The 22668-nt window shown below is 44.2% G+C and overlaps 1 protein-coding gene across 1 annotated transcript in view; it reads left to right on the forward strand.

Moving 5' to 3' along the window:
• The first annotated feature begins 1710 nt into the window (after nucleotides 1–1710).
• Nucleotides 1711–22668, forward strand: part of plch1 (phospholipase C, eta 1) — a 47266-nt gene continuing 26308 nt past the window's right edge. Inside the window, exons 1-3 of the mRNA XM_068716394.1 lie at nucleotides 1711–1819; nucleotides 7469–7574; nucleotides 21077–21223. Of these exons, the coding sequence (XP_068572495.1) occupies nucleotides 7496–7574; nucleotides 21077–21223 (226 nt within the window). The 5' untranslated portion in view covers nucleotides 1711–1819; nucleotides 7469–7495. The remainder of the gene's footprint in view (nucleotides 1820–7468; nucleotides 7575–21076; nucleotides 21224–22668) is intronic.

Raw genomic sequence — 22668 nt, forward strand, 5'->3', positions numbered from 1 at the left:
TACTAATCCTTTGGCTTTCACTTACCCCATTAGATTACAGCTTAGCACAGCCTCCTCTGTAGCAGTGTGTGTGTGTGTGTGTGTGTGTGTGTGTGTGTGTGTATATGTGTGTGTGTGGGACACCCTACTAATCACTAAACCATGGCGGGGTATGTTAATGGTGTTCAACATGCAGAGGGGGGTCCCTCTCACTGTTGCTATAGAAACACCAAATGTGAAATACAAAGCAAAGGCTAAACTCTATATGGCCGCCCTCAAACCCCACAGGAGCCTTACATGTTGTGTGTGTGTGTGTGTGTGTGTGTGTGTGTGTGTGTGTGGGGGGGGGGGGGGGGGGGGGGGGGGGGGGGATCTTGAGGTACCTACAAAGAGGGCCCTTTTAGCCACAACGTGATCAAGACATTTGACTCCTTAAATGGAACAGAGACGAGGCCAGGCCTGTAACCCGCCTTGATTTCATTTGGTGTCATTATAGCAATGAATGAAGAACCCTTTTGAAGAATAAGCCCCAAAGCAAATGTCCTGGATTTCTAGGATCATGCTCACGTGCTTGTCTTTAATGTTTGCAATACAAGTACGCCGCCAAAAGTGCACCTTGTGCTGTGGTTGCTATCCATGCTTCATCCAAGCACGGCGGAGGAGGAGGAGGAGGAGGAGGAGGAGGGCCTGCAAATGAAGCCCGACTGTAATGTGTGTCCCGTGGGGTGCAGGGTGAGGGGGTCTAGATGCAGTGAGTGGGAACACCGGCCAGTCAATCCAATGGGCTGAAGGAGATTAGTGCAAAGGGGAGGAGGAGGGTCGCGGGGGTAGAAGGGGATTTTGGGCCCGGGCACAAAGACAGCAGAGGAGGAGTCACAGTGGAAGGGAAAGGGAGTGAAGGAAAAGGGGGGGGAGTTGATGAATCAGCTCTCTTTTGTTGTGCAAATGTTACTAGCGACTGTTACTGGTCAAAGAGGCTTGTGATTGGTGGGCTGGTTTAAATTGTAAGGTGCATTTCAGGCTGATGGCTGTTGCTGCCAGACTTTGAACTCGCACAGAGGGAGGAGTGGAAGGGAAACCACGAGACAGAGAGAAGGGGGAAGGAAGGGCAATCACCTTCTATGTTAATGGAGATGATTGTTGAATATGTGTGCAGATGTCTCTGTGTGAAATCAACGGTCAATATGTTATTGGAGCCATGTGGTCATCAATGTGCTGCATGGTTACCTACCACACTGACTATTGTAAATTAAACACCATGTGTCCAAATTGAAGCTTGAAGAAGTTTCAAAGGAACAAGATTATTTAAAAAGAACGTCAAAGGTAGGATTTAGGACCGCTTGTTTCTTCATCATACTTTAAATACTACAGGGCAAAAATAATGTTAAAATTAAAACAAAATCATAACATTTCATTCTATTAACACAAAGAAAATGAAGTATTGTCCCTTACTGGTAAAAAGGGTTAATGAGGTCTATGTCTCATCTTCATTTGTGCTCCTAGTGTTGAATGGAAGGATGGATTGAACGAGTATCTTTCTCTTTGGTCCCTCGTGGAAAAAACTGTCCACTCCAAAATCCATTCCAGGTTTTTCCTCGCTCCACTAGTCCCACACCAGTAGTAGTCATTTGAAAAGGCACTGAGCTTGATGTAGTGGTGGGTACTTGCCCACACCAGTGAAGTTGTTGGGACATTCTCTGTCTGCTGACTTCTATTACTTCTGTGCTTGATGCCATGGACATCCAGTGCCCTGAAGGACTACTGCTCTGGTGACACTGGCAACATTTTGTGAGGAAGCTGACAAACGTGGTTTCAAAAAGCTGAAACGGAAGTGGCAGAAGTAAGTAAACCTGTGATGCTTGTTGTGATTCATGAAGACATTTCTTTTGAGGGAAACAGTGACATTAGATCTCACACGGTGCAACTTTAAAAAAGAAACACTTAATAACTGTGCACTTTTCTGACGATGCCAATCAGCGTACAGTTAACTGCCACTTTAAATGTGCTGTTGTCAGGATACTGTGTACAGTATCCAAGCAAGCGTGCACCTGTTAAACCTGTGAGCCTGGACACTGCTCTGTAATATAGAAACTCAAGACATGTCCTTATCTTCATTGCACCCCTCTAAGGAAAGCCACAGACAAACATGTGCTTAATCCTGAATCATTTTGACAACCACAAACTGCCTGAGCTGATGTGATCAGGTATATAGGTCTGTCATGTACATTGGCTTGTATTCTACCAGAAGCAATAATTCATCGGTGTGATTGATAAAGCATTTTCCGCTGCGTGCGTTTTCACATGTTGCTGCTCCTTCCCATTGTGCTTTAACTTAACAGCAGAGAGATTTGCAGCAGGGCAGCATAACAAAGGCCTTTATCAAACTCAGCCGGCAGCCATTGAAGAGGGAAGGAGACGGGGCGATCCCCCGTCCCAGAGCAGGGTCCTTGGGGATTTTTTGATTTGATTTGAGTGGTTGTGTGTGTGTAGCTGCCCGGGTGTGAAAGACAAAGAGATTTAAAGAGACAGAGAGCTGGTGTGACACTGACTGCACCCCAAAAAGACACAAAGGTGACCCCCCATCTTTGCTCCTGCCTGATGGACCTTACACAGTGTTGTCAACGTCTCATACAAGGAGGGTCTTTGTCAGGCAGAGTTGGTGAAGCTTATTTGCAAATTGACACATGAATAAAGGCCTCAGGTCCAAACTCACTCACTTTTGTGACGTGTGCATGTGTTGATTGAACTTTCTCACTCTTGATTTCACCTGCTGTCACTATAAACTCTTACTGTGAAACAACTATAACACTCAGTAGCTTTTCCATCACACACCCACATGCACTGTAGAGGCTGTGTGTGTGTGTGTGTGTGTGTGTGTGTGTGTGTGTGTGTGTGTGTGCAAGAATGCATCAGCCGTAAAGTGACTCCCTCGTCATTATGCGACTACAAGTATTGTGAACAGTGTATCGGCTTGCTGGTGTAGGGTTGTAGGAGTGGGAACACGAGTCGTTGTGGGAGCTGTGATACCCTCATGGATAATTTAAGATTTTTGGTTGGAAAGGAAGGGAGGACTGAGGGTGAACACTTTGGGATCGAATGAACCAAATTGTGTGTGATTTGTGTATATGTATTGTATGTGTAAAAGACACAAATATAAAAGCAAGCGGTGATAAAGCTGTCGACTGTACGTCAGAGGCCAATCACACACTTCCTCATATCTATTATCAAATACTGAATTCTGTCAATAAGGACATTTAAGCAGACAGTTTGAGTCTAACACCTGAGAGTAACAGTAAAGGATAGGGACAGGAGGGAGAGATTAGGAGGTCGCTCTACTTGAAATAGATCCGAAGGTTTGACTCATGACCTTAGCCACCCCTCAATTTCACGGTAAAGCAAGACGACCCCACCGCGCACACACACACACACACACACACACACACACACACACACACACACACACACACACACACACACACACACACACACAGATGTGCACAGAGCAGCACACATGAAAGTTAAAATAAGACTGCACTGGATACTTGATATTCTTGATATAGAAAATGTTTGGACACTTAATGATTCTCTTCTATAAACTTTAATTTGTTAACACAAGTGCTCTCCAGGTGTCTATTTCAGCTTTAAATCTAGACGCTAAGTTTGACAGTACAGTTTGGTCACAGAGGAGATTTCTTAGTTAGCGTTGCGTTTACGACTCCGTGGCGTTACAGCGTCTGTCGGCAGCCTCAGATAGCCTCGCTGACCCCTCAGTGACAACGCTGACCCCTCGGTAAACTCGCTGCCTCGAGGTTCGCTCTGTTTCCTTATCAGGTCAAAGGCTCCGTGAAACAGCACCGGCTGAACAACTTCCTCTTGCTTCCTCTTCGCCCGGTGAACACACGTTTTAGCTGTTCTGTAGAGCTCAATGATAAGTCAATTTTTGATAATCGCTTAATTGCTTAAACCTTTTCAAGCAAAATTGACAATTAATCTCTTGTTCCAGCTTCTCAAATGTCAGGATTCTCAGCATGCATGATTATGAATCGGGTTTTGAATTGTCGGTCAGAAACAGCCTATTGAAAGATGTTACTGTGGACTTTTTCCTATTTTCAGATATTTCATCGACCAAACAATCAAGAAAACAATATGAAAATTAATTGAATCATTCAGTTGCATCTCTATAGATTTGAACAAGTATAAGAAATAGAAGATTCTACAGTCTACACATTGCCAATAAGCAGAGAATTAACTTTGATTCATTGTTAGAAGAAATACAAACTGTAGTGATGCAGATACAGATATTTGACCATCCCAAACTACTTACACATGAAACAGGAACTTTATTCCATAGAAAGCATTTCCAAGTCTGTGACAATGTTCAACAAGGACAACATGTTCACGTTACTTTAAATGCCTTTTACCTCTAGCCCCCCACACACCCTTTAGTTCCATATATCAATGAGTGAGTGGAAACCTGTCTAGCCATCAACATACCAACCGAGATAGTTGCAGATTTAAAAATACATGATTATTATTATTATAATATTGAATGCTGGTTACTAATCACTCAGTAGTTATGCCAGCTGGTCACATGAAAAAGAATGGCGGTTGTATATCTCATTATTCATGTGTTAATAGAGCGCTCTTTGACATGTGTCAGTATGGGTTGACAGATGCTGCTGTCTTTGTGTCTGTGTGCCGTGAGAGGCCCATTGTTGCAAACAAACATGTTTATGTGAGCCGCTATTCGTTCCATGAATATTAAACAGCCCTTTAAAAAAGAATTATGGTTTAAACCTGAGTTTTATGTTCATCGTTAAGCTTAACGGTAACAACTTTGCAGGTGCTGCAGTTCTGTTATTATTTCTATTCAACTGTCATAAACATAAAGACCCAAAGACGTGATAATCACAGGTGATAAATCTGATTAAAATCAGGCATCCACGATCTTGAAGAATAATAATAGACATTCTATTTTGTATTGCAGCTGCACAGGCCTGCTCTCAATATTTGAAAGACACAGTAGTACCCCTACAGTTAACGGGTCCAATTTATAGTCCACAGCCAATGGTTGTTCAGCTAGATAAGAACCAAAACCAGCTGCATCAGCAGTGCATTGACCTACAGCCTGCGTTAATAGAAATGGATTGCTCTCCTGTCAGATCAAATCTGTGTTTTACATCCAGAAAAAAACAGGAAAAGTTCTAAAATGCTGCATCCACATATTTCAGATCGTTTTAGTTACGTTTCATTTAAATAGCTACGACAACAACACTTTGAACTTGGTGGCATCCTCGGGCCAACTTCCTGTCAGGGCCTCACATGGAGTAGCTCATCAGGCAGTCTGGCAGAGAAACATTTATTTATACGCTGCTTTCTCTCCCAGCAGCCTGGAAAGAGCACACTGCATTCCCCCGAGGTTACTAGTGTTACACACAGTCAGAAGAGCAACGTCGTTTTACTCTCTCACCTTGATCATGCACTGACGCACGCAAAGCAGCCTCAGCCAGGTTAGCCTAGCTTAGCATAAAGACTGGAAACGGGGAAATAGTTAGCATGGCTCTATCCAAAGAGATATATATATATATATATATATATATATATATATATATATAGGCAAACTCACGTTGATGACAAGACTCCAGGCAGAGACTGTTCCCAGCCAAGAAATAGTCCCGCCGCACATTACACCCCGCAAAAACCACAACGCTCCATTTTTCAAAAACATTTTGTACTAATTAAACAAAAGGAGAATTAACATGTTAATTAGTTGCATTGTGAATATGTAGTCATTTCCTTTGGTTCGAGTGTTTCAATTTTCGCTTGTTATGTTTGCGACAGTAACCGTGGAATGAGATGTTAAATTAAGCTGCACCGCTACTATAGACACTGATCTCTGATGATGTGTAACTTGCAGTTACATGCAGTATTTGTAAAGCTTGCTAACTTGCACATTCTGGTAACTTCTTTATGCTCCGTGACTTCAGTGTTTACGGTGGATTCATGTAATCTAGCCGCATCGGGAGCTGACATGCCGTTAAAGCTGCTCAGACAGTGTCTTTCATCTGCCTCGACTCCGATCTCAAATACGGGCTCTGTTATGAAAACAAACAGTAATTTAGAAACATTATTCTATAATCGAGCAGAAAGCCACAAGGGGCCGTGCTCTGCAGTGAGTTCACAGCAACAGAGCGGCGTTGCAGGCGTAAGGTGAAGCAGAGTTTAATGACTGTGAAGAAAAGCCTCTGATGACTTCTTACGCTTACAACGTGAAGGAAACACCAACGGTTTCAAACTGCACACACTGCAACGGATTCATACTTCAGCAGGAATTATGATATGAGATCAAAGGCCCACCAGAAAGCACTGATTATAGGATGATCACACATATTTGGTCTTTTCTACTTCTCTTTTCCTTCATGTCTTGTTGTAAAAGTGAATCTTTTGGCTTCCAACTCAACTTCCTGCACCAACTTTGAATCACCTGAGTACGACTTAATATTTAATAAGTAATGATAAAATATTACCGATGATAAAAAGCTCTTGCATTATTCAAAGGAACAGATATTAAACGTTGCTGATCTAATCTACGACTATAGTAAGAGAGCAGAGATCCATTGCATTATTCAACAAACTGCTACTACAATACATTTATGCCACACAGTTATCCAGGTTTTGGTTCTGCACTGGATGCACACACTAACTTGCCATGACATGGGTGTCATATTCCCAGAATGAGTGGGTCTTTGTCCCATATCGTAAACCATGTCATAAACATCACAGACATAACAGGCCTCTGTGTTTTAAAGTGAGGTGGCGGCGGGGTCACAGGAAAGTACTTTCACCTCAGAGACACTTAACCCGCGAGCTCTACGTGCTCCACCAGACACTCCCCTCTTCTCGGGTCAGCCGGCACCAGACGCCAATAACTGTCTCAGAGGCTCCGAGCCTTTCTGGATCTATACAACTCCTGTGTGTGTGTGTGTGTGTGTGTGTGTGTGTGTGTGTGTGTGTGTGTGCGCGTGTGTGTGTGTGTGTGTTTGTAGTGGGATGCAGTAAATCAGAGGAAGACAGATGAGCAACAGGTGGGGAAACACTAAGCGGTCCAACTGGCAGGAATGAAAAGTGATCAGGAGGAAGTAGTTGAAAATTGGGAATCCGGGAATAATGGCGAGGAGAAACAACAAGTAGGATGAAAGATATAGAAATTCAAAGAGTACAAAAAGGTGGACAATAATATGTGTTAAGGCATGGAAGAGTTGGCGATGCTGCCACTAACAAAATAATAAAAAATAAAAAAAAACATTTCAAAATAAAAGCTTAACTAAATAAAACTGGACAAAAACTCTCTTCTAACTCTCTCAAGAATCCACCATTTATGAAAATGTAATTTGAAATGTTTGCCTTTCCCCCCTCAAAGTCTCCCTGTCCAGAAAGGAAGCAAATGATATTAAAAAACACAAACGTTAAACTCTCTTCTCCCCTACAGGTCCTCCCCCATCCCTCCTCCTCCACCATGAGCTCCAGGGTTGTGAACAGGAAAGGAGAGCCACAGTACCGCCGCCACTTCCTGACAGACAACAGCACCTTTCATGGTAAATACAGTGTGAAACACACACACACACACACACACACACACACACACACACACACACACACACACACACTTTAATAGCTAAACCTATGAATGAATGTTCACACAGAATCAGGTGCTCTCTCAGTCTCTCTCTCAGTCTCTCTGTACATCTTCTCTGATAACTGTACGTCATGGGAATGACCAGTAGGGGGAGACTCGTCTCCATTATTGTGCCTCAAACGCTCAGGCTTTTTGTCAGACGGCACAACCGAGATTCAGTCTCGTGACCTCAATAAAACCGTATTACTGGTAGACAGAACCTCAATCCCAATCACTGTGGCGTGAATGAAAATGTGTCCCCAGCACTTCATTCAGACAGGGTGTGGTTTTGCCAATATAAAACCATGTGTACTAGCGGGCTACAACCCCCGAGGTGTATTGCTATGTCTGTCTCCTCATGTGGGATTCCTGCATACTAGCACTTATACAGTGGGAAGTTAGAGAAAAAGGACAAACCGGCACAATAAGAGGATTTGCTGCTCTGCTACTAAATAATTGCATGCATGGGCTTGAGTAACCTGACACATGTATGCAAAGCTGTTCATACCAGTATCTTGTATGATTCAATGAACAACAACACATTTGTCGTTCTGCTTAAAGCTGACATTAATCCAGACATCACTTTGATCATGATTTATGAGTTTCGAGGCAGCCAGGCTGCACACACTGACAGATCCGCCTCACGAATCCAGAATCAATCTCTGATCTCGGGTCTGCCTTCGTGGCTGTCACACCTTCAGCAGACGGGTCGCCTCACCTTGACTTACTACAGCCAGCGTCCACACCCAGCCCCTGCAGACTGCGTACAAGTGGGTACTTCTAGCTCGTCTGCGGACCACACAGAATCCAGGCCCGCTGCCCTCTGCTGTGGATGATGGATTGACCTGGTTGATGCAGAGATTAAACACAAGGGTCTGCTTCCCCTTCCTTCGTTCATGCTTACAAATATTGATATTATCACATTTGTGGGGATTTCACAGATTTTGTCCCTTTGCAAATACGTTTCTCCAAGTCAAAGTCGATTTGTCCTCGAGAATCTGTGATTAATATGTTGTTGCAATGAATACAGAGCATGAGTACATTTTTATAAATTCCCACAAAAATAAACTGCACTACCCTTTACCCCCTCCAATCCGTATTGTGAAGCTAATCTAGTCACATGTATTACATCCAGGCTGCTAAAAGGGAGACAGGAAGCAGAAACAGAACATAGTGAATAAATTGTATGTAATATCTTCATTTAAGATCCTAATCTCCGTCTGTATTCCCCCTCGTGTCCCTCGCAGTTTGTCCTTAATTGTCACACAGAACCGTTTTGGTAACATCTGCCTCTTTGCCTCTTTTCCTGTCAATTTTCCGCATGAAATCGCTTCACTCTGCCTCGTTCTCTTCCTTCCAGTTGTTTCCAATCTGTTGTGAATGACAGCTTGGCTGATGGTTTTTGTTTGGACATGGTTCATAAATCAGTGTAAGGGGGGGGGGGGGCTGTCTGTGATCAGGCAGGTGTGGATGAAAAGAGGTTTACAACTTAAATCAAAGTGAGCAATCACTGGAAAGACCCATGTAGCCTACTTGCAAATACACAGCGTGCACATTCACACACACACACACACACACACACACACACACACACACACACACACACACACACACACACACACACACTCTCAGCAGCATTGAACTGAGGGTGACGCTGGTGGTCAGACATGTCTTTTTGTTCCTCCAGACAGCACTTATCGATTTGGTAACCTCTGCCTCTGGCTCTCAGTGTCTGAACACAATTGTGTGTGTTTGTGCGCAAGTGTGTGTGTGTGTGTGTGTGTGTGTGTGTGTGTGTGTGGCTGAGTGTGCTTGGTCACTCCATAATTGTCTCCTGCAATCCTAAATTAAATGGCTTTAATGTGGAACTGACACACACACACACACACACACACACACACACACACACACACACACACACACACACACACACACGCAGGCTCTCAGTCTCTCTTTCTCTCACTTGGGACACGGGCCCCAGTGTGCACACTACCCTCATATGCAGTTTTTTCCCCTGCTGCGCCTTTGAGGAAGCACAACACGAGAGACATACCGAGAGCGTAAAGTAGGTCACAGCGCTGGCATCCCTGCGCAATGGGGACTCTTTAGGATACACACCGAGGGACGGCTGACCGAAAACAAACAAACAAACAAACAAACAAACAAACAAACGTGTGTGACACGAGCTCGGTTTGGTGGGAATTCAAAGTGTCGCCACAGAGCTGAACCAGACTGTCGGGCAAAGCTGATGAAATGCCCCCAAAAATGTCCAACTCTTGCAGTTAAGCCACCGCTCTGTGCGCTATCATTCACTCTCGCTCAGTCCACGCATTGAGTAATCTCTTGCTTATTAACAACCACTCTCCGTCGGTCCAACGAGCGTGTGAGGAATCCGCTTATCGTGTTGCGGCTGGTGAGAGGAGCGGATGTGCGCGCAGCGGCTGTGGATGTCAGAGGTTTGAGAACCCACTCCACAGATCGCACAGGGCTGGGGAGGCAGATGCCGAGGAGCAGTTTGTTTCTGGGCTCGTTTTTAGTACAACACAAGTGACACTTCATTATCATGGCGCATTTCATGTGAACGTCCAATCATCATGGAGAAATGGACTAGTCAGGCATGGTTTGATGGGTTTTCGAGCCGCTGCAATTAGGAGATAAAAATGATGTCCAAAACGCATGGAGGGACCTTGTGAGATCAACAACTCGAGTCCTAAATGGCAGAACTTGAAGTTTGCAGAAATCTCAGTTTGGAGAAGGGTAAGTTATAATTTTCAAACCTTTTTTCCCGTTTGGTAATTTCATCTTTCAGTCATATATGGAGAGAAATACTGTGTGGTGCACGCATTCCTTTGGATGCCGAGCATTCTCCATTGCAGGCAAGCGGGAAGCCCATGCGTAATTTCTCCATTGCGCTTGTTTTTGTGGAGAAATTACATCCCCCACGCTGTTAAACAGCTGAGAAATTAATCTTAATTGAGGATTGCCAATTAGCATGAAGGCTTTATTGTGTAATAATTAACGTTTATCGACATTTGGGGTACAAAACATCCGAAATGTGTGTTTTTTTAATGTGCATTTGATTTATAAACTGGTTTTGTCAGTTTACATGAAAGCTCACGATGAAGAGCATCATTGGAGTACAGCGGGAAACAGTCCCTCAAAATTCCCCTTTGTTCTTGTCACTAGGGGGCAGACAAGCCTCTTAATATGTTGATTTGACAAGACTCGCTCTGCCCTCAGACCATACAGCGTCACATAGGTGTGGAAGTGCCCGTTCTCTACCATCCTGCACCCTCTGCACTGGTCACACACATGTGCATGGGTTCTGTCACTGCAGCGCCTGGGAGAGAAGCCGCCTAAGACACTTACAGACCACATAGCATTACCGCATGCCAAAGCCCAGTGACAGCGGTGGGGTGTTTTTGTCTTCAGCATTAGCAGAAGGAACCCCTTGAAACCCAGAAAGGGCACGTTGAGCACCACACACTCTGACAGAGCTTTGGGTCGAGCTTTGACGACACAATTTAAGTCCAAACTGTCCCCTGGCTATATTAGAGTGACCCCTTTGCTCTTCCCTGTACGCTGTCAAAAATGTGACGCATGCCTGGGACTTAAAAACCAGGATGTGTCAGGCTGCCAGTCTTCACCCCTACAGCGCCTGCTTTTCTTTATCTATTTGAGCGTTGGGGTGTGAGAGGGAGGTTCCAGCTTTCTTCAATGGCCAACAGGGCTGCCTCTTAATTCATTTTGGCAACACTTGTGCTTAGAAGACGAGCCCTTGCTGAGAGAAAAGGAGAGGAAATGATGGAGGGAGGAATGTTTTGGAGGCACATGCATGGCTACTAATCTCCTCCACATGGAGGAAATGGCTTTTCCATGTAAAATGTGTTTTTCCTCATGTGTCTCTCCTGCACTGATGATGATGATGAATCTCAGCATGCGCCCCCTTTTGTCTCTGCCTCTTCCTTTCTGTCGCTCCAGGGCAGATAAACAGCTAACAGACACCAGGGAAGGAACACACTCTCATCCTTTCAGCTCTTCTCCTCGCTTTTCTTTTTGTTATTTTCAATCTCCTTTCCTTTCCTCTCCTAAATACTTTATTGGTACTGACGGGAATGTGTTGAGTGTGAGTACTGAAAGCCCTAATGTACCAAAAGGCAGGCACTGAATGTCAAATGGCTACTGATTTATGATTTACTCATATGTCAGATTTAGGCACATTTTTCAAAGTAAGTCAAAATGAGGTATACTTCTCTCCTCTCCTCTCCTCTCCTCTCCTCTCCTCTCCTCTCCTCTCCTCTCCTCTCCTTATGGCAAGGTATCACACCTCAATACTTTTAGAGACCGAAATGTGTCTGTAGCACAAGAGTAACACAAAATATCAAGAGCCAAAAGCTGGTGTTGAATATCTGATCTGGTAGTTCCAATTAGCTAAAAATAATTTGCCAATTTTAGACTTTTTTCCGAAAACAAATTGTTCAAAGTAAGGTTTCAAAATAAGTAATGTTAGGAAACTCAAGGTTCTGTTGAGTCATTTTAGAAAATACCCAGCCCTACCTCTACCCCCCCTTCCTCCTTTGTATCCAATTTATCAAAAATATTTGTCACATTTCATTTGTTCATCAACTAGCTTCACATCTGTGATATCCAGGGAGCCACTAACACACTTGAGTTACTGTATCTACCCACATCTTGACTTAGCCACTGGCACCGTACGTTTGCGAATGTGAAACGTCAACTTCTCAAACCTACTGGGAGGCCGTCGGCTCTATGAGGCGGCGTGTCTATATATACCTGCGTATAGGCGAGAAATGAAAAGCAAATGATACATAACCACTTTTATTTCATGCACCTCCATTCCCTCAGCAAATTAATACGATCCCCAGAAGCCTGGTTCACTTTCAGGCCCGAAAAGCAGCTACAGCTTCCCTCCAACATTTGCATCAGTTTGCGTGTCAGACTAGCTCTGCTCACCGTGATCCTGACTGGTTTAGAAGAAGCTTGGACATTGTGTGAACATCAATACATAATTCCCCCCCCCCCCCCCCCCCCCCCCACACACACACACACACACACACACACACACACAAAACACACTCAGGCTTCAGTTCCCTCCTTTGATGTCAGTGCTGAACTCCACCACTCGGGGAGCCCCGGGCAGCATCTTTAGTGAACGTGTTATCATGCTGCAGTTGTCGTGTGTTTATTTTCATTCCGGTGTCGCGCAACCCTCTGTACCCTGGGGGGGGGGGGGGGGGGGGGGGGGTCTGGGAACCCATTTGTAGCATTGGCTGGTGTGAGCGCTGCCTTGGGTGCTCTTAATTAGACGAACTGTGAGACCAGAGTGTGTGTTTTTTCCCGCTTTTCGCTCATCATTTCTCTTTGCAGCCGAACCGTTTCTGTTGCTAATAAGAGGGGACTCCACAAATAATTTGTGACTACTTCCATGCCGCTATTGTGTCATTAGTTGTCTTAAAAAAAAAAAGAAGGTATTTACATTTGAATTTGTCCCCCTATGGGTGTGAATATTTAAGACTCACCAGCGTTATGCTGCTGTAGAATGTGTTGAAGTAGTGAGGAAACATTTCCAGTGATAAGCTGCCATTTTCATGGATTAACTCTTATTACTGCGAGTCGTAGCAGCTGTTTATCAGAGTCACTAAGAACGTCGTGTTATTCTTGATATATGCAGTGTATTAGTAGGTAGTCAGGAATTACATGAAAACATGGTTAAAAGCTCACATCAGCGATGATCGTGTGCTACCATGTTGCTGTTTAGCAGGCACAACGTTGACCATGTTCACCGTGTTCCTTTAGCGTCTTACCATTCATGTGCACTACACACAAAGGACAGCTGAGCCTGGTGTTATTCTTGAGTTGAAAACCACATACAATACATCCAATATCTGTCGAAACAGAGGAAGAAGTCAGAGGATCGCCAAAGTCTTAAGATTTTAGAGAGATGCAACTAAAGTCCCGCGCCGGATTCAACCAGAGACGTTGTGGTTCATGGTCGCCATCTTTCCTTACAAGTGACCTCTTGTGGTTGTGTGAATGACTGTTGTCTTTCACCAGGAAAGGCAGAAGTAGCGGTGATGCCATTTAAGCGCTCCAAAGCCTCTTAAGGGGGACTTTGGGTGGGTAGATTGACAGATGTCATATTCAATATCAAAGTTAGTTTCTTATAACTCCCTATTCTCAACAAAGTCTAGTTGCCTAACCAAACAAACACATGCTGGGGCTGTCTGAATTATTTTTGTGATGGTAATCTGTAGTGGTTTGAAAGGCACTGACTGCTGAGAGAGGGGCCACATGAGGAAATGATGCAATGGATCACAATGGAAGGCAATTATAAACAACCTGTTTATTCATTGACGTAAGATGGATCCTTCTCGGGCACCATTATATCTGCCAGAGTTACAACCATCCTGATTATTTGACACAACATGAAATGTTTCTGTATTTGTGCTCTTCTTGCTGTTCTGAAATGGGCGGGGCCTTGTTCGAGTGTGGCGACTTCAGGCTTTTTCATTCATTTCATTCATCACGTATGAATCACGGTGGTTGGACTGTTTGCCTGTTTCCATTTTTTTGGACGTGCGCTCTCCCTTCTTTTTTGTTTCATTGACTAATAAAAAAACAAAATCAGCCAGTGAATGTCGTTGTGGCTTAGTGTTTAGCTCTACTCCCTTCGGTCTGCGTGTTATCTCTGCCTTCTTTGTTTCCTTCCAACGACACACATCAGACTCCAGCTGTCCCGCCGGTATGAGCGTCTGTCTGTCTGTGTTAGGCCTGACTGACGACTGGTTCAGGCTGGACCTATAAAGCATACTCCATGAGGCTGAACAGATACGAACAGAAATATGACCGCCCAGTAGTCACGTTGTTGGCCATCACACTGGTGGAGCAGGTGATGGAGTTTGGCTCAGTACTGTACCAGCTTCTGTCCATCCAGCCTGACTTCCCCTCACATTTATCCCAAAGTCATCAAGCCGAAGCTGTGCGCCTGACTAAATTAATTTCACAAGCTGTTGAATGTCCCGAGAGGATCAGCGAAAGCAGGGCCGGGAACTAATGACGCAACCCCAAATTCAGAACTCTATTAAAGAAGATAACGCGGCGTCCCTGAAACATCCAAAACTGAAGCTAGAGCGTCATCGTTTGAAGCGCAGGGCCAATGACCAAGCGGCTTGACGAGTCGGGAGTGAGAGCATGTTTTGCTTTAGGTGTCATTTCGGGTTTACCATCTTTGATTTACACTTCTGCAGTGATATCAGAAACCAAGCAGCCTACTAAGCTAATCTGAAACACAACAAACATGGTCATATAATCACTTCTTCCATCTAGCTGTGCCTGGTTGCCAGAATTGCACATTTTGTTTATCATGCCCATCTGTATTTACATCTGGATATAGCGTACCATTGAGCCCTTTTCCCAGAAAAGATAGCTCCAGGAGTTTTCCGTCAAAGTCAAATGATATTCTCTCTTTTTTTTGATGGTATTTCGTTGTTCCCGAAGAACGGGCTCTCCCTGGTTTAGTGATCCAGTACCTGGAAACACCAGTAAGCTACACATAGTGAAACGTGGGCAAAGAGGACTTCCCCCTCAGGAGGGCGAAGCCTGTGTGAAACAGAAGAGCATTTGGTTCACGATGGACAGATGGACAGCACACACACACACACACACACACACACACACACACACACACACACACACCACAGGTCAACCCATTAAATCTTACTTTTAGTAATGCATTATCATGAATGTTATGTCATCGTTCTTATCCCCTCATCCCACTGGTTGACCTCAGTGATCCCAGCTGATATGCAGAGACACACATCTGCTTGCACTCCACTCTTCATAATCGCGCCATAAACTACACAAACAATGCTGGAGCTGCTAAATATGCTGAATTGTTGTTTTTTTTTGGGTCCGGGCATCAGGGCAGCACGTTGGCAGCAGACTGACACAGCAGCACATCTTCTGAGAGACTGCAAACATCAGAGAGAGGTAGATGGGAAGAGCAGGAAGGGGGAGTGGAGAACAGATGACCAGTAGAGAGGTGGAAACGTGTGTGTGTGTGTGTTTGCACAGAGAAGACTGTCAGTTGAAGGTGCCGCCACAGATCACAGGACGGCGCAGAGGATGATGAACAGCAGAAGTTGTGGAGCGTGAAGGTTTTCTGTCTGAAGCCACTCTGGAGTCAGGTCCGATGTGAGGAGAACCAGAAGCGTTTAAAGAGTTTTTAGCTACAGGTGGAGTGTATTGCGCCACTGGTGGATTCCTACTGGCTGCTTATTTTCTGCCGAGAAAATGGAGGAAATTAGTTTGGGTCCCGCTGCATTACCTGCGACTAAAGTTCGATCCACTTTTATTTATGGTCCTGCTGAAAAATCGTCGGCGTCGAGAGTCGCGACTCTCCTGGCGCGCAACGTCTACCACATTGGCGGCACCCTGGCTGTACCGCAGAAATGCAGGCTTACACAAATCGGTAAGTCACTGTGTGTTTGTGAGTCTAAGCACTATAATTCAGTGTTGCCTTAACAGAAGGAAACGTAAGAGATTGCATTTCCCACCGCTCGACACTTAAATTGAGACATTCTGTCCTTGTGTTTCTCTTATTGTGCAGGTTCTCGTCTACAGACTAAATTTGTGCGTGTGGACGAACACACTGCATATTGATCACACTGCTTGTCGGTGCTATTTATAGCGCAGGAAAGGAGCTCATGTTTATGTATCAGAATATCCCCAGGACGATCAAACTGCTCACTTTCGGCCTCCGTAACTTTGAACCTGTGAAGCTCGTCTTAATGAGACGCTGCTCCTGCTGGAGACGAGTTCTGTGCGTTTTACCACCCGTCTGAGCAATAATCACGTGTAAATGTAAGTCATGTTGACAGTTAGTCAACCAAAACCGAATCCCGTCTTGATTAAACTTCAGCATGCAGAGCAAACCTTCAGGTCACGAGAGCTAACAGAGCAGTGAGTGAAGAAGCACGGTGCCTCCGTTCAGTCGGACTGGCTCGGATAGTTCGGGTGGCGGAGCCTCGTGTCACATGAATAGTGCATGAAGGATCAGGCAGATGCTGCTGAATATGAATTTATGTACTTATGAATAATTCACGATAAATCTTCCGGCGGTCCGTTCGAGTCGTCACCTTCTGACCAAATCTTAACAGAGATCTCACGCAGAGCTGTTCAACAATATTACTCCCGACTAATAATAAACTCATAAGCTCCGGAGACCGCTGAGAGGAATCTCTCGTCGTCGTCATCTCATCGCGTAGAGGTAAAATGGAGACTGCTGCGGACGCTGTTGTTTGCTCGCCGTCGTTGCGTGGATCTGAGTGAGGACGGGTTTGTTCATCAGGCCATCGCAGAGTCGTCTCTCTCACCTGCCCCATTAAAACCTATTTGAATTGCCTGGGCCTCTGTGGCGAGACAAAGCTTTGATGTGCTCTCTCTGCTCTGCACCGACAGAGATGATGAGTTCAGGCGAACACACACAGTGAATGCACACGCATCCATCTATCGCTCAAAAGAAATGGGAACCACAGGGTAGAGGTGGGACAGAGGGAAAATATGTTTTACATATATATCTTTTTGTTCTCTTACCTCGCTGAAAATCCCATTCTTCTAATACTTTGGTTGAGTTTGGCTTTTCTGTCAAAGCAGAGCTACTCACTGTAGCCACCGGCAGCAACAAACGAGGAAGGATAACCTGAGCATAAATGTCAGGTGGGGTTAAGAAGACATTCAATTCACTTTTTTTTTTTCTTTCAGATGTCCAAAAAAAAAAAGATACCGGAATTGAAAGTTTAAACTAAACTGTACATTTCAATCCTCACACTCAGATGGTTAGAGCGTTAATAACGCTTGAGGGAAAACGGGACAAGAGATGGGAGTGAAGACGTGAAGGGCGCTCACTGATCCTTTGATTCAGCCGTCGTTGCTCTTCTGAGAGCCACTTACATCAGTTCTCATCTTTGATTACGAGGCAGCTCCCCCCTCTCTCCGGACCGGAGATTAATCCCGCTATCGCCTCTCCTTGGGCCTCTTGCTTAGCCACCGTCAGCCTCAGTAGGTCTGAGGTTTGACTCTTCATGGTCGGTATCATAGCTGATGGAGAGGAAAGAGGCTGGAGTACCAAAGACAGATATTCCACTGGTACCACCAACACTAAGGAGCGTCCTTCTTTTAAGAAACAGGCTGACGTGCCATGGATTGATTCTTGTACATGTCAGTCCTCTGCTGTTGGAGAGCTGTTCATGTTGGCAGTTAAGCTTGATGAAGATAAAGCAGACGTCTGTATTCTGTGCTCTCTAGTGATGGCGGATAGCACGAGTTCACTTTGGGCCTGATTCATGCCGTGACATATGTACGCACCGGAAAAGTGTTGTTGGCTTGTTTTAGTCATGGATTTATTACATTTTTTTTTAAGCTTGGTGTGAGATCAAAGATCCCAGAAGAACACGCCTGCTCTCTGCAGCAGAGCCCGTGGACGTGATCAATACTACAGTCAACCCATATTTAACAGAGACCTCCAATGAAGCTGTGTGGATTTCAGAAAGGTGCTGCGTGAGATAAATAATTAAAAAACGACCTATTTTCTTATTGCTGATTAATTCTCTTTCCCCGAGTCTTCAGCGTCCCGTTCTTTTGTGCAGCTCTGAAGAGTCGTCACAATGCTATATACTATATACTATACACGATGCTTTATTAAACATTATGAGCATATATATATATATATATATATATATATATATATGTATATGTATATGTATATGTCTCCCTGATGAGTGGGTGGAGACCACAGACAGAGCTGAAACAAGAGGGAGCACTGGACGTAATGTCTGCTTGATGTGTAAAACAATGAATGCATGTGGCTTCAAACCGTTGATACAAAGCGATACATTTGCTCAAGCGGTTCCGTAGAACAAAGTTGTGCGTTAATTGAAGTTGCTCTGTTTTATTTGCCCGTAGTGGAGACATTTCTGCATCAAACCTAATCTCTTGTTTACATGGCTGCTTGCTCCTCTTCCCACATCCTCCACTGTGTTGTCAACACAGCAAGTTGCGTGACCATTTTGATGCATTTGCCATGCACCTTGTGAGATAACGCACAGGCCTCAGGGCCATGTGCTTAAGTTAATACTGTTCCTGGAAACTCAGAGAAGTCCTCTAGTATCGAGAGAACATTTGTGTCACTGCTGAGCCTATCCTTAGGACAGAACGCCTGTTCACTAGTATTCTGTTGAGTATTCTTAAATATGTGTTATGGATCCGGAGAGGTTTGAATTGACTTGTCTTTGAAGAACATTTTAATGTTTTTGTCTAATAGTGTGTGTGTTTTATGTGAGTACTTTTGGAAAGTTTAGAAGTCCTTGAACTTTAGAACATCTTGTAATTACTCATTTTTAAAAGGCTAATAGTTTTAAACCCTGAAGACGTTGGGGCGTTGGGCATTGAGCATTCTTTACATTTAACATCTTAACCAGGAATTTTGGAAAAACAGGAAATGCAATTGTTTTTTTTATATATCCTTGATGTGTGGTTCCAATATGATAAAAAAGTGTCCAAAACATTGGAACCCTGAGCAGAGCTAAATGCTACAATATTTAGGGTTTCGGATTCAGATTGGAGTTATGGTATACGTTATACTACCAGTTAATGTTTGTGTGTGTGTGTGTGTGTGTGTGTGTGTGTGTGTGTGTGTCTGCGTTTGCAGTTTCTGGTGCTCAAAGAAGTGGGTAATACCTTGTAGTTATGGTAAATAAACTTGTACTTGTACGGTGCTTTCCTAGCGCTTTAACACGACTTGTCATTCACCCATTCACTGATAGGGGACAACTATCTTAAACCTGACAAGTTGCGAGCAGTGGTGGGGCCTGGTATTACGTAACAGATCTGAAATCCATCTAAAAGGTTTATTTTGCGTTTAATGTTTAAATGTCTTTACCGGAGGAAGACCATGTCTGTCATTTCTACGTAGGATGAAAAGAACCAAGCAGTGTGCAGGCATTTCTTCATCTCTCAGTGCCAATTATTATTATTATTATTATTATTATTATTCAGCACCAGCAAGGCATCGAAGGGTGACTGCGTGCCTCGTACAGAGCGCGTTGCACAAAGAGAGCCTGTCCTTGACGAGCATTCAAACAGCGGAAGTGCTTCAGAAAGCCCTCGAACTCTCAGAGTCTTGTCAAATAAAAGCTTTGTGCAAGCTGCAACGTGATTTCATCCCTACTCTATTCTACTCTTTACTCACTATAATGACGTGAGGTGCACTGAATACTTCACAGCCAAGGTTGTATTGAGTAAATTCTATTAATTAAAAATAATCATTTTCTTCAACAATGTTATTCTTTAAACTTCTTTATTCTCAGATGTGTGTACTGATGCATGCAATCGTATCGTGGACATATAGACATATTGCATGTATACACTGAAACACATGCTGCAGTACGTGCACACTTTCATAGCCAAACACACACACACACACACACACACACACACACACACACACACCCATAGGGGCTTGCATGCACACACTCTACTAATGAGGATGGAAATCCCAGCAGCTCTCTGTTGTCATCGCTGTCTGTATCTCTGCCACAAGCTGTCACAGAAAGTACAAAGTTTGAAGTTTTGTCTTTTATCCTTTCTTCATGCTGGACAGTGCCAGGCAGTCAAGCAACACACACACACACACACACACACACACACACACACACACACACACACACACACACACACACACACACACAGTCACTTCTCACCATCATTTCAGTCACTGTGTTCTCCTCTTCAGAACACTCCATCATTATTTTCTTTCTCTTTTTCAATTCAAGTGTCTTTAATTGAACCATCGCCTGTAGATGACAGTAGATGATTTTTTAATTTCTTTTTTTTCGATGCAATCTAAATCCCACTCACCTCTGTTGTGGTACGGGCGAAGAGGCTGAACATCCAATCACATAAAACTCAAATGATCTGCAGAGGCAAAGTAGCAAAGTATGATATTTCTTTTTTTTTTGTTTGGGTAAACCAATTTCTGGAATCGCCGTTGCAAGATTAAAACAATTTCACTGTTTTATGCAGCCCGAGCTCCCACCTGCCTCAGCATGATGTGTAGATATATGAGACACGTCGGCTCTGTCTCTCTCTCTCTTTGAGAGCTCTCTCTCTCTCTCTCTCTCTCTTCCTTCTCTCCATTGCTTTCAGCAGCGGGTCAGTGGGAAACAGAAAGGCGGCCCTGTGTGTCCACACAGTAGCATCTCTGTTGCAGTTTGGACTCTGACCCACATCAGTCGCCTTACTTCCTCCTAAGAAACAGAGAAGCCAGACACCTGTTCCCTTCGTGTCTTAGCATAGTGCTCCGCTGACCCCAGTGTTTGCGTTTGTGCACATTTTCTTCCGCAGTGGAGCGATGCATGGGCGTGATGCAGTCGGGTACACAGATGGTGAAGCTGAAGGCGGGATCCAAAGGGCTGGTGAGACTTTTCTACCTGGATGATCATCGCTCCTGCATTCGCTGGAAGCCCTCACGTAAGAGTGAGAAGGCCAAGAGTGAGTATTCATGGGCACGCATACATACATACATACATACATACATACATACATACATACATGGTGTGGAGTCTGAAAGACGCGGTTCTAACTAAATACATCATGGAGTTCAATCATGGGAACGGTAGGTTCCTGCATATTTGCAGATTGACCTTTACTAGAGAAAAAAAAACAGCATATCTCAGCGTTTGCTGCTTTAATTCTGACAAACATTGTTTTCTACAACTTTATGGAAGAAATCACTGGAGTATCTACTTTGCTGAAAAGCCTAAAGGGGCAAAAAAAAAAATTGAGCAGTCAGCATCAAAACTCCAGGTTGCATAAATTAGTTTGGAATAGAAATCAAAGTGAAACAATAAAATGACTTATTGTAAGCATTCACCACACTTTACGGACTGATCCAACTTTGAATACAGAAAATAATCCCATTAAGTCATCACTTGTGACCCAGTAAGTGTGCGGCGCTGGCAGCATCTGTATCTGCAGAGACCTTTGCCCTCGGCCCGTGTTTTCTTATTTTGCGGTACTCAACACGTTTCTAGGTAATCAACCTCTACAAAAACGGTATAGCGGTCAGGTGCCGGATCGTAAGCCAGCATCCAGGAAGCAACCACTATGGCAGAGACGGCCCTGAAAAAATGCAAATATAGTGAGGTGAAACACCAAGCGGTCAAAGGTCGGGGTTTGTTTGGGGTTTGGCTTTCACCTGCCGGCCAGAACCCCAAAACTAGGGCCAGAACTCAGAGGGTGTTGTTCTGGTGTTGTCGAGCTGTGGAGGAGGAGGGGACAACTTTGAATGTTGTCTGACAGATCCTACCTGTTCTGCCATTAAAGATGCTAACTTCCATATTCAAAGCATATCTGTGATTGAGGAGTTAAGTCCCAGTGAAACAGAAGCTAGAGCAGCTTGAGCTCCTTTGTGAAACAGAATATCGGAGCGGTTTACAGTCACGAGAGGAATTTAAATAAAATCCTTTGCATCTGATTGAACCTCTACAAAGTGGTCAGGTGTTATGTCACAAAGGGCTTTGAGGGGATTACCATCATTTCAATGGCCTCCTCAAAGCATCACTGTCACTTTTTTACTTAACTGGATTTATGTTACTGAAGCATACATCTATGGACCTGTCCTTAACAGTGTGTGTGTGTGTGTGTGTGTGTGTGTGTGTGTAGGCTGTCAGCATTATATAAGCCTCTTAGATACTCTCCATTGACATGATTAAGTGACTCAAACAGCTGCGCAGTTCTTTCTTTGAGAGTATGTCCTCCTGTGTGTGTGTGTGTGTGTGTGTGTGTGCGTTGTCTATCTGAGCAGGATCAACATAAGGCTGCCATGTTGTTACTTTCAGTCGTATCAGACCTTCAGAGATGAGATTATGTAATGGGGAAATGGACGGGGATCATTTTGGAATGGATTATGACAGAAGTATTTTTGGGGTGGATGA

Source organism: Cebidichthys violaceus, unplaced genomic scaffold, assembly GCF_023349555.1.
Source record: "Cebidichthys violaceus isolate CVI_PGR_0920_01 unplaced genomic scaffold, fCebVio1.0.p SCAF_1, whole genome shotgun sequence".
Taxonomy (NCBI): domain Eukaryota; kingdom Metazoa; phylum Chordata; class Actinopteri; order Perciformes; family Stichaeidae; genus Cebidichthys; species Cebidichthys violaceus.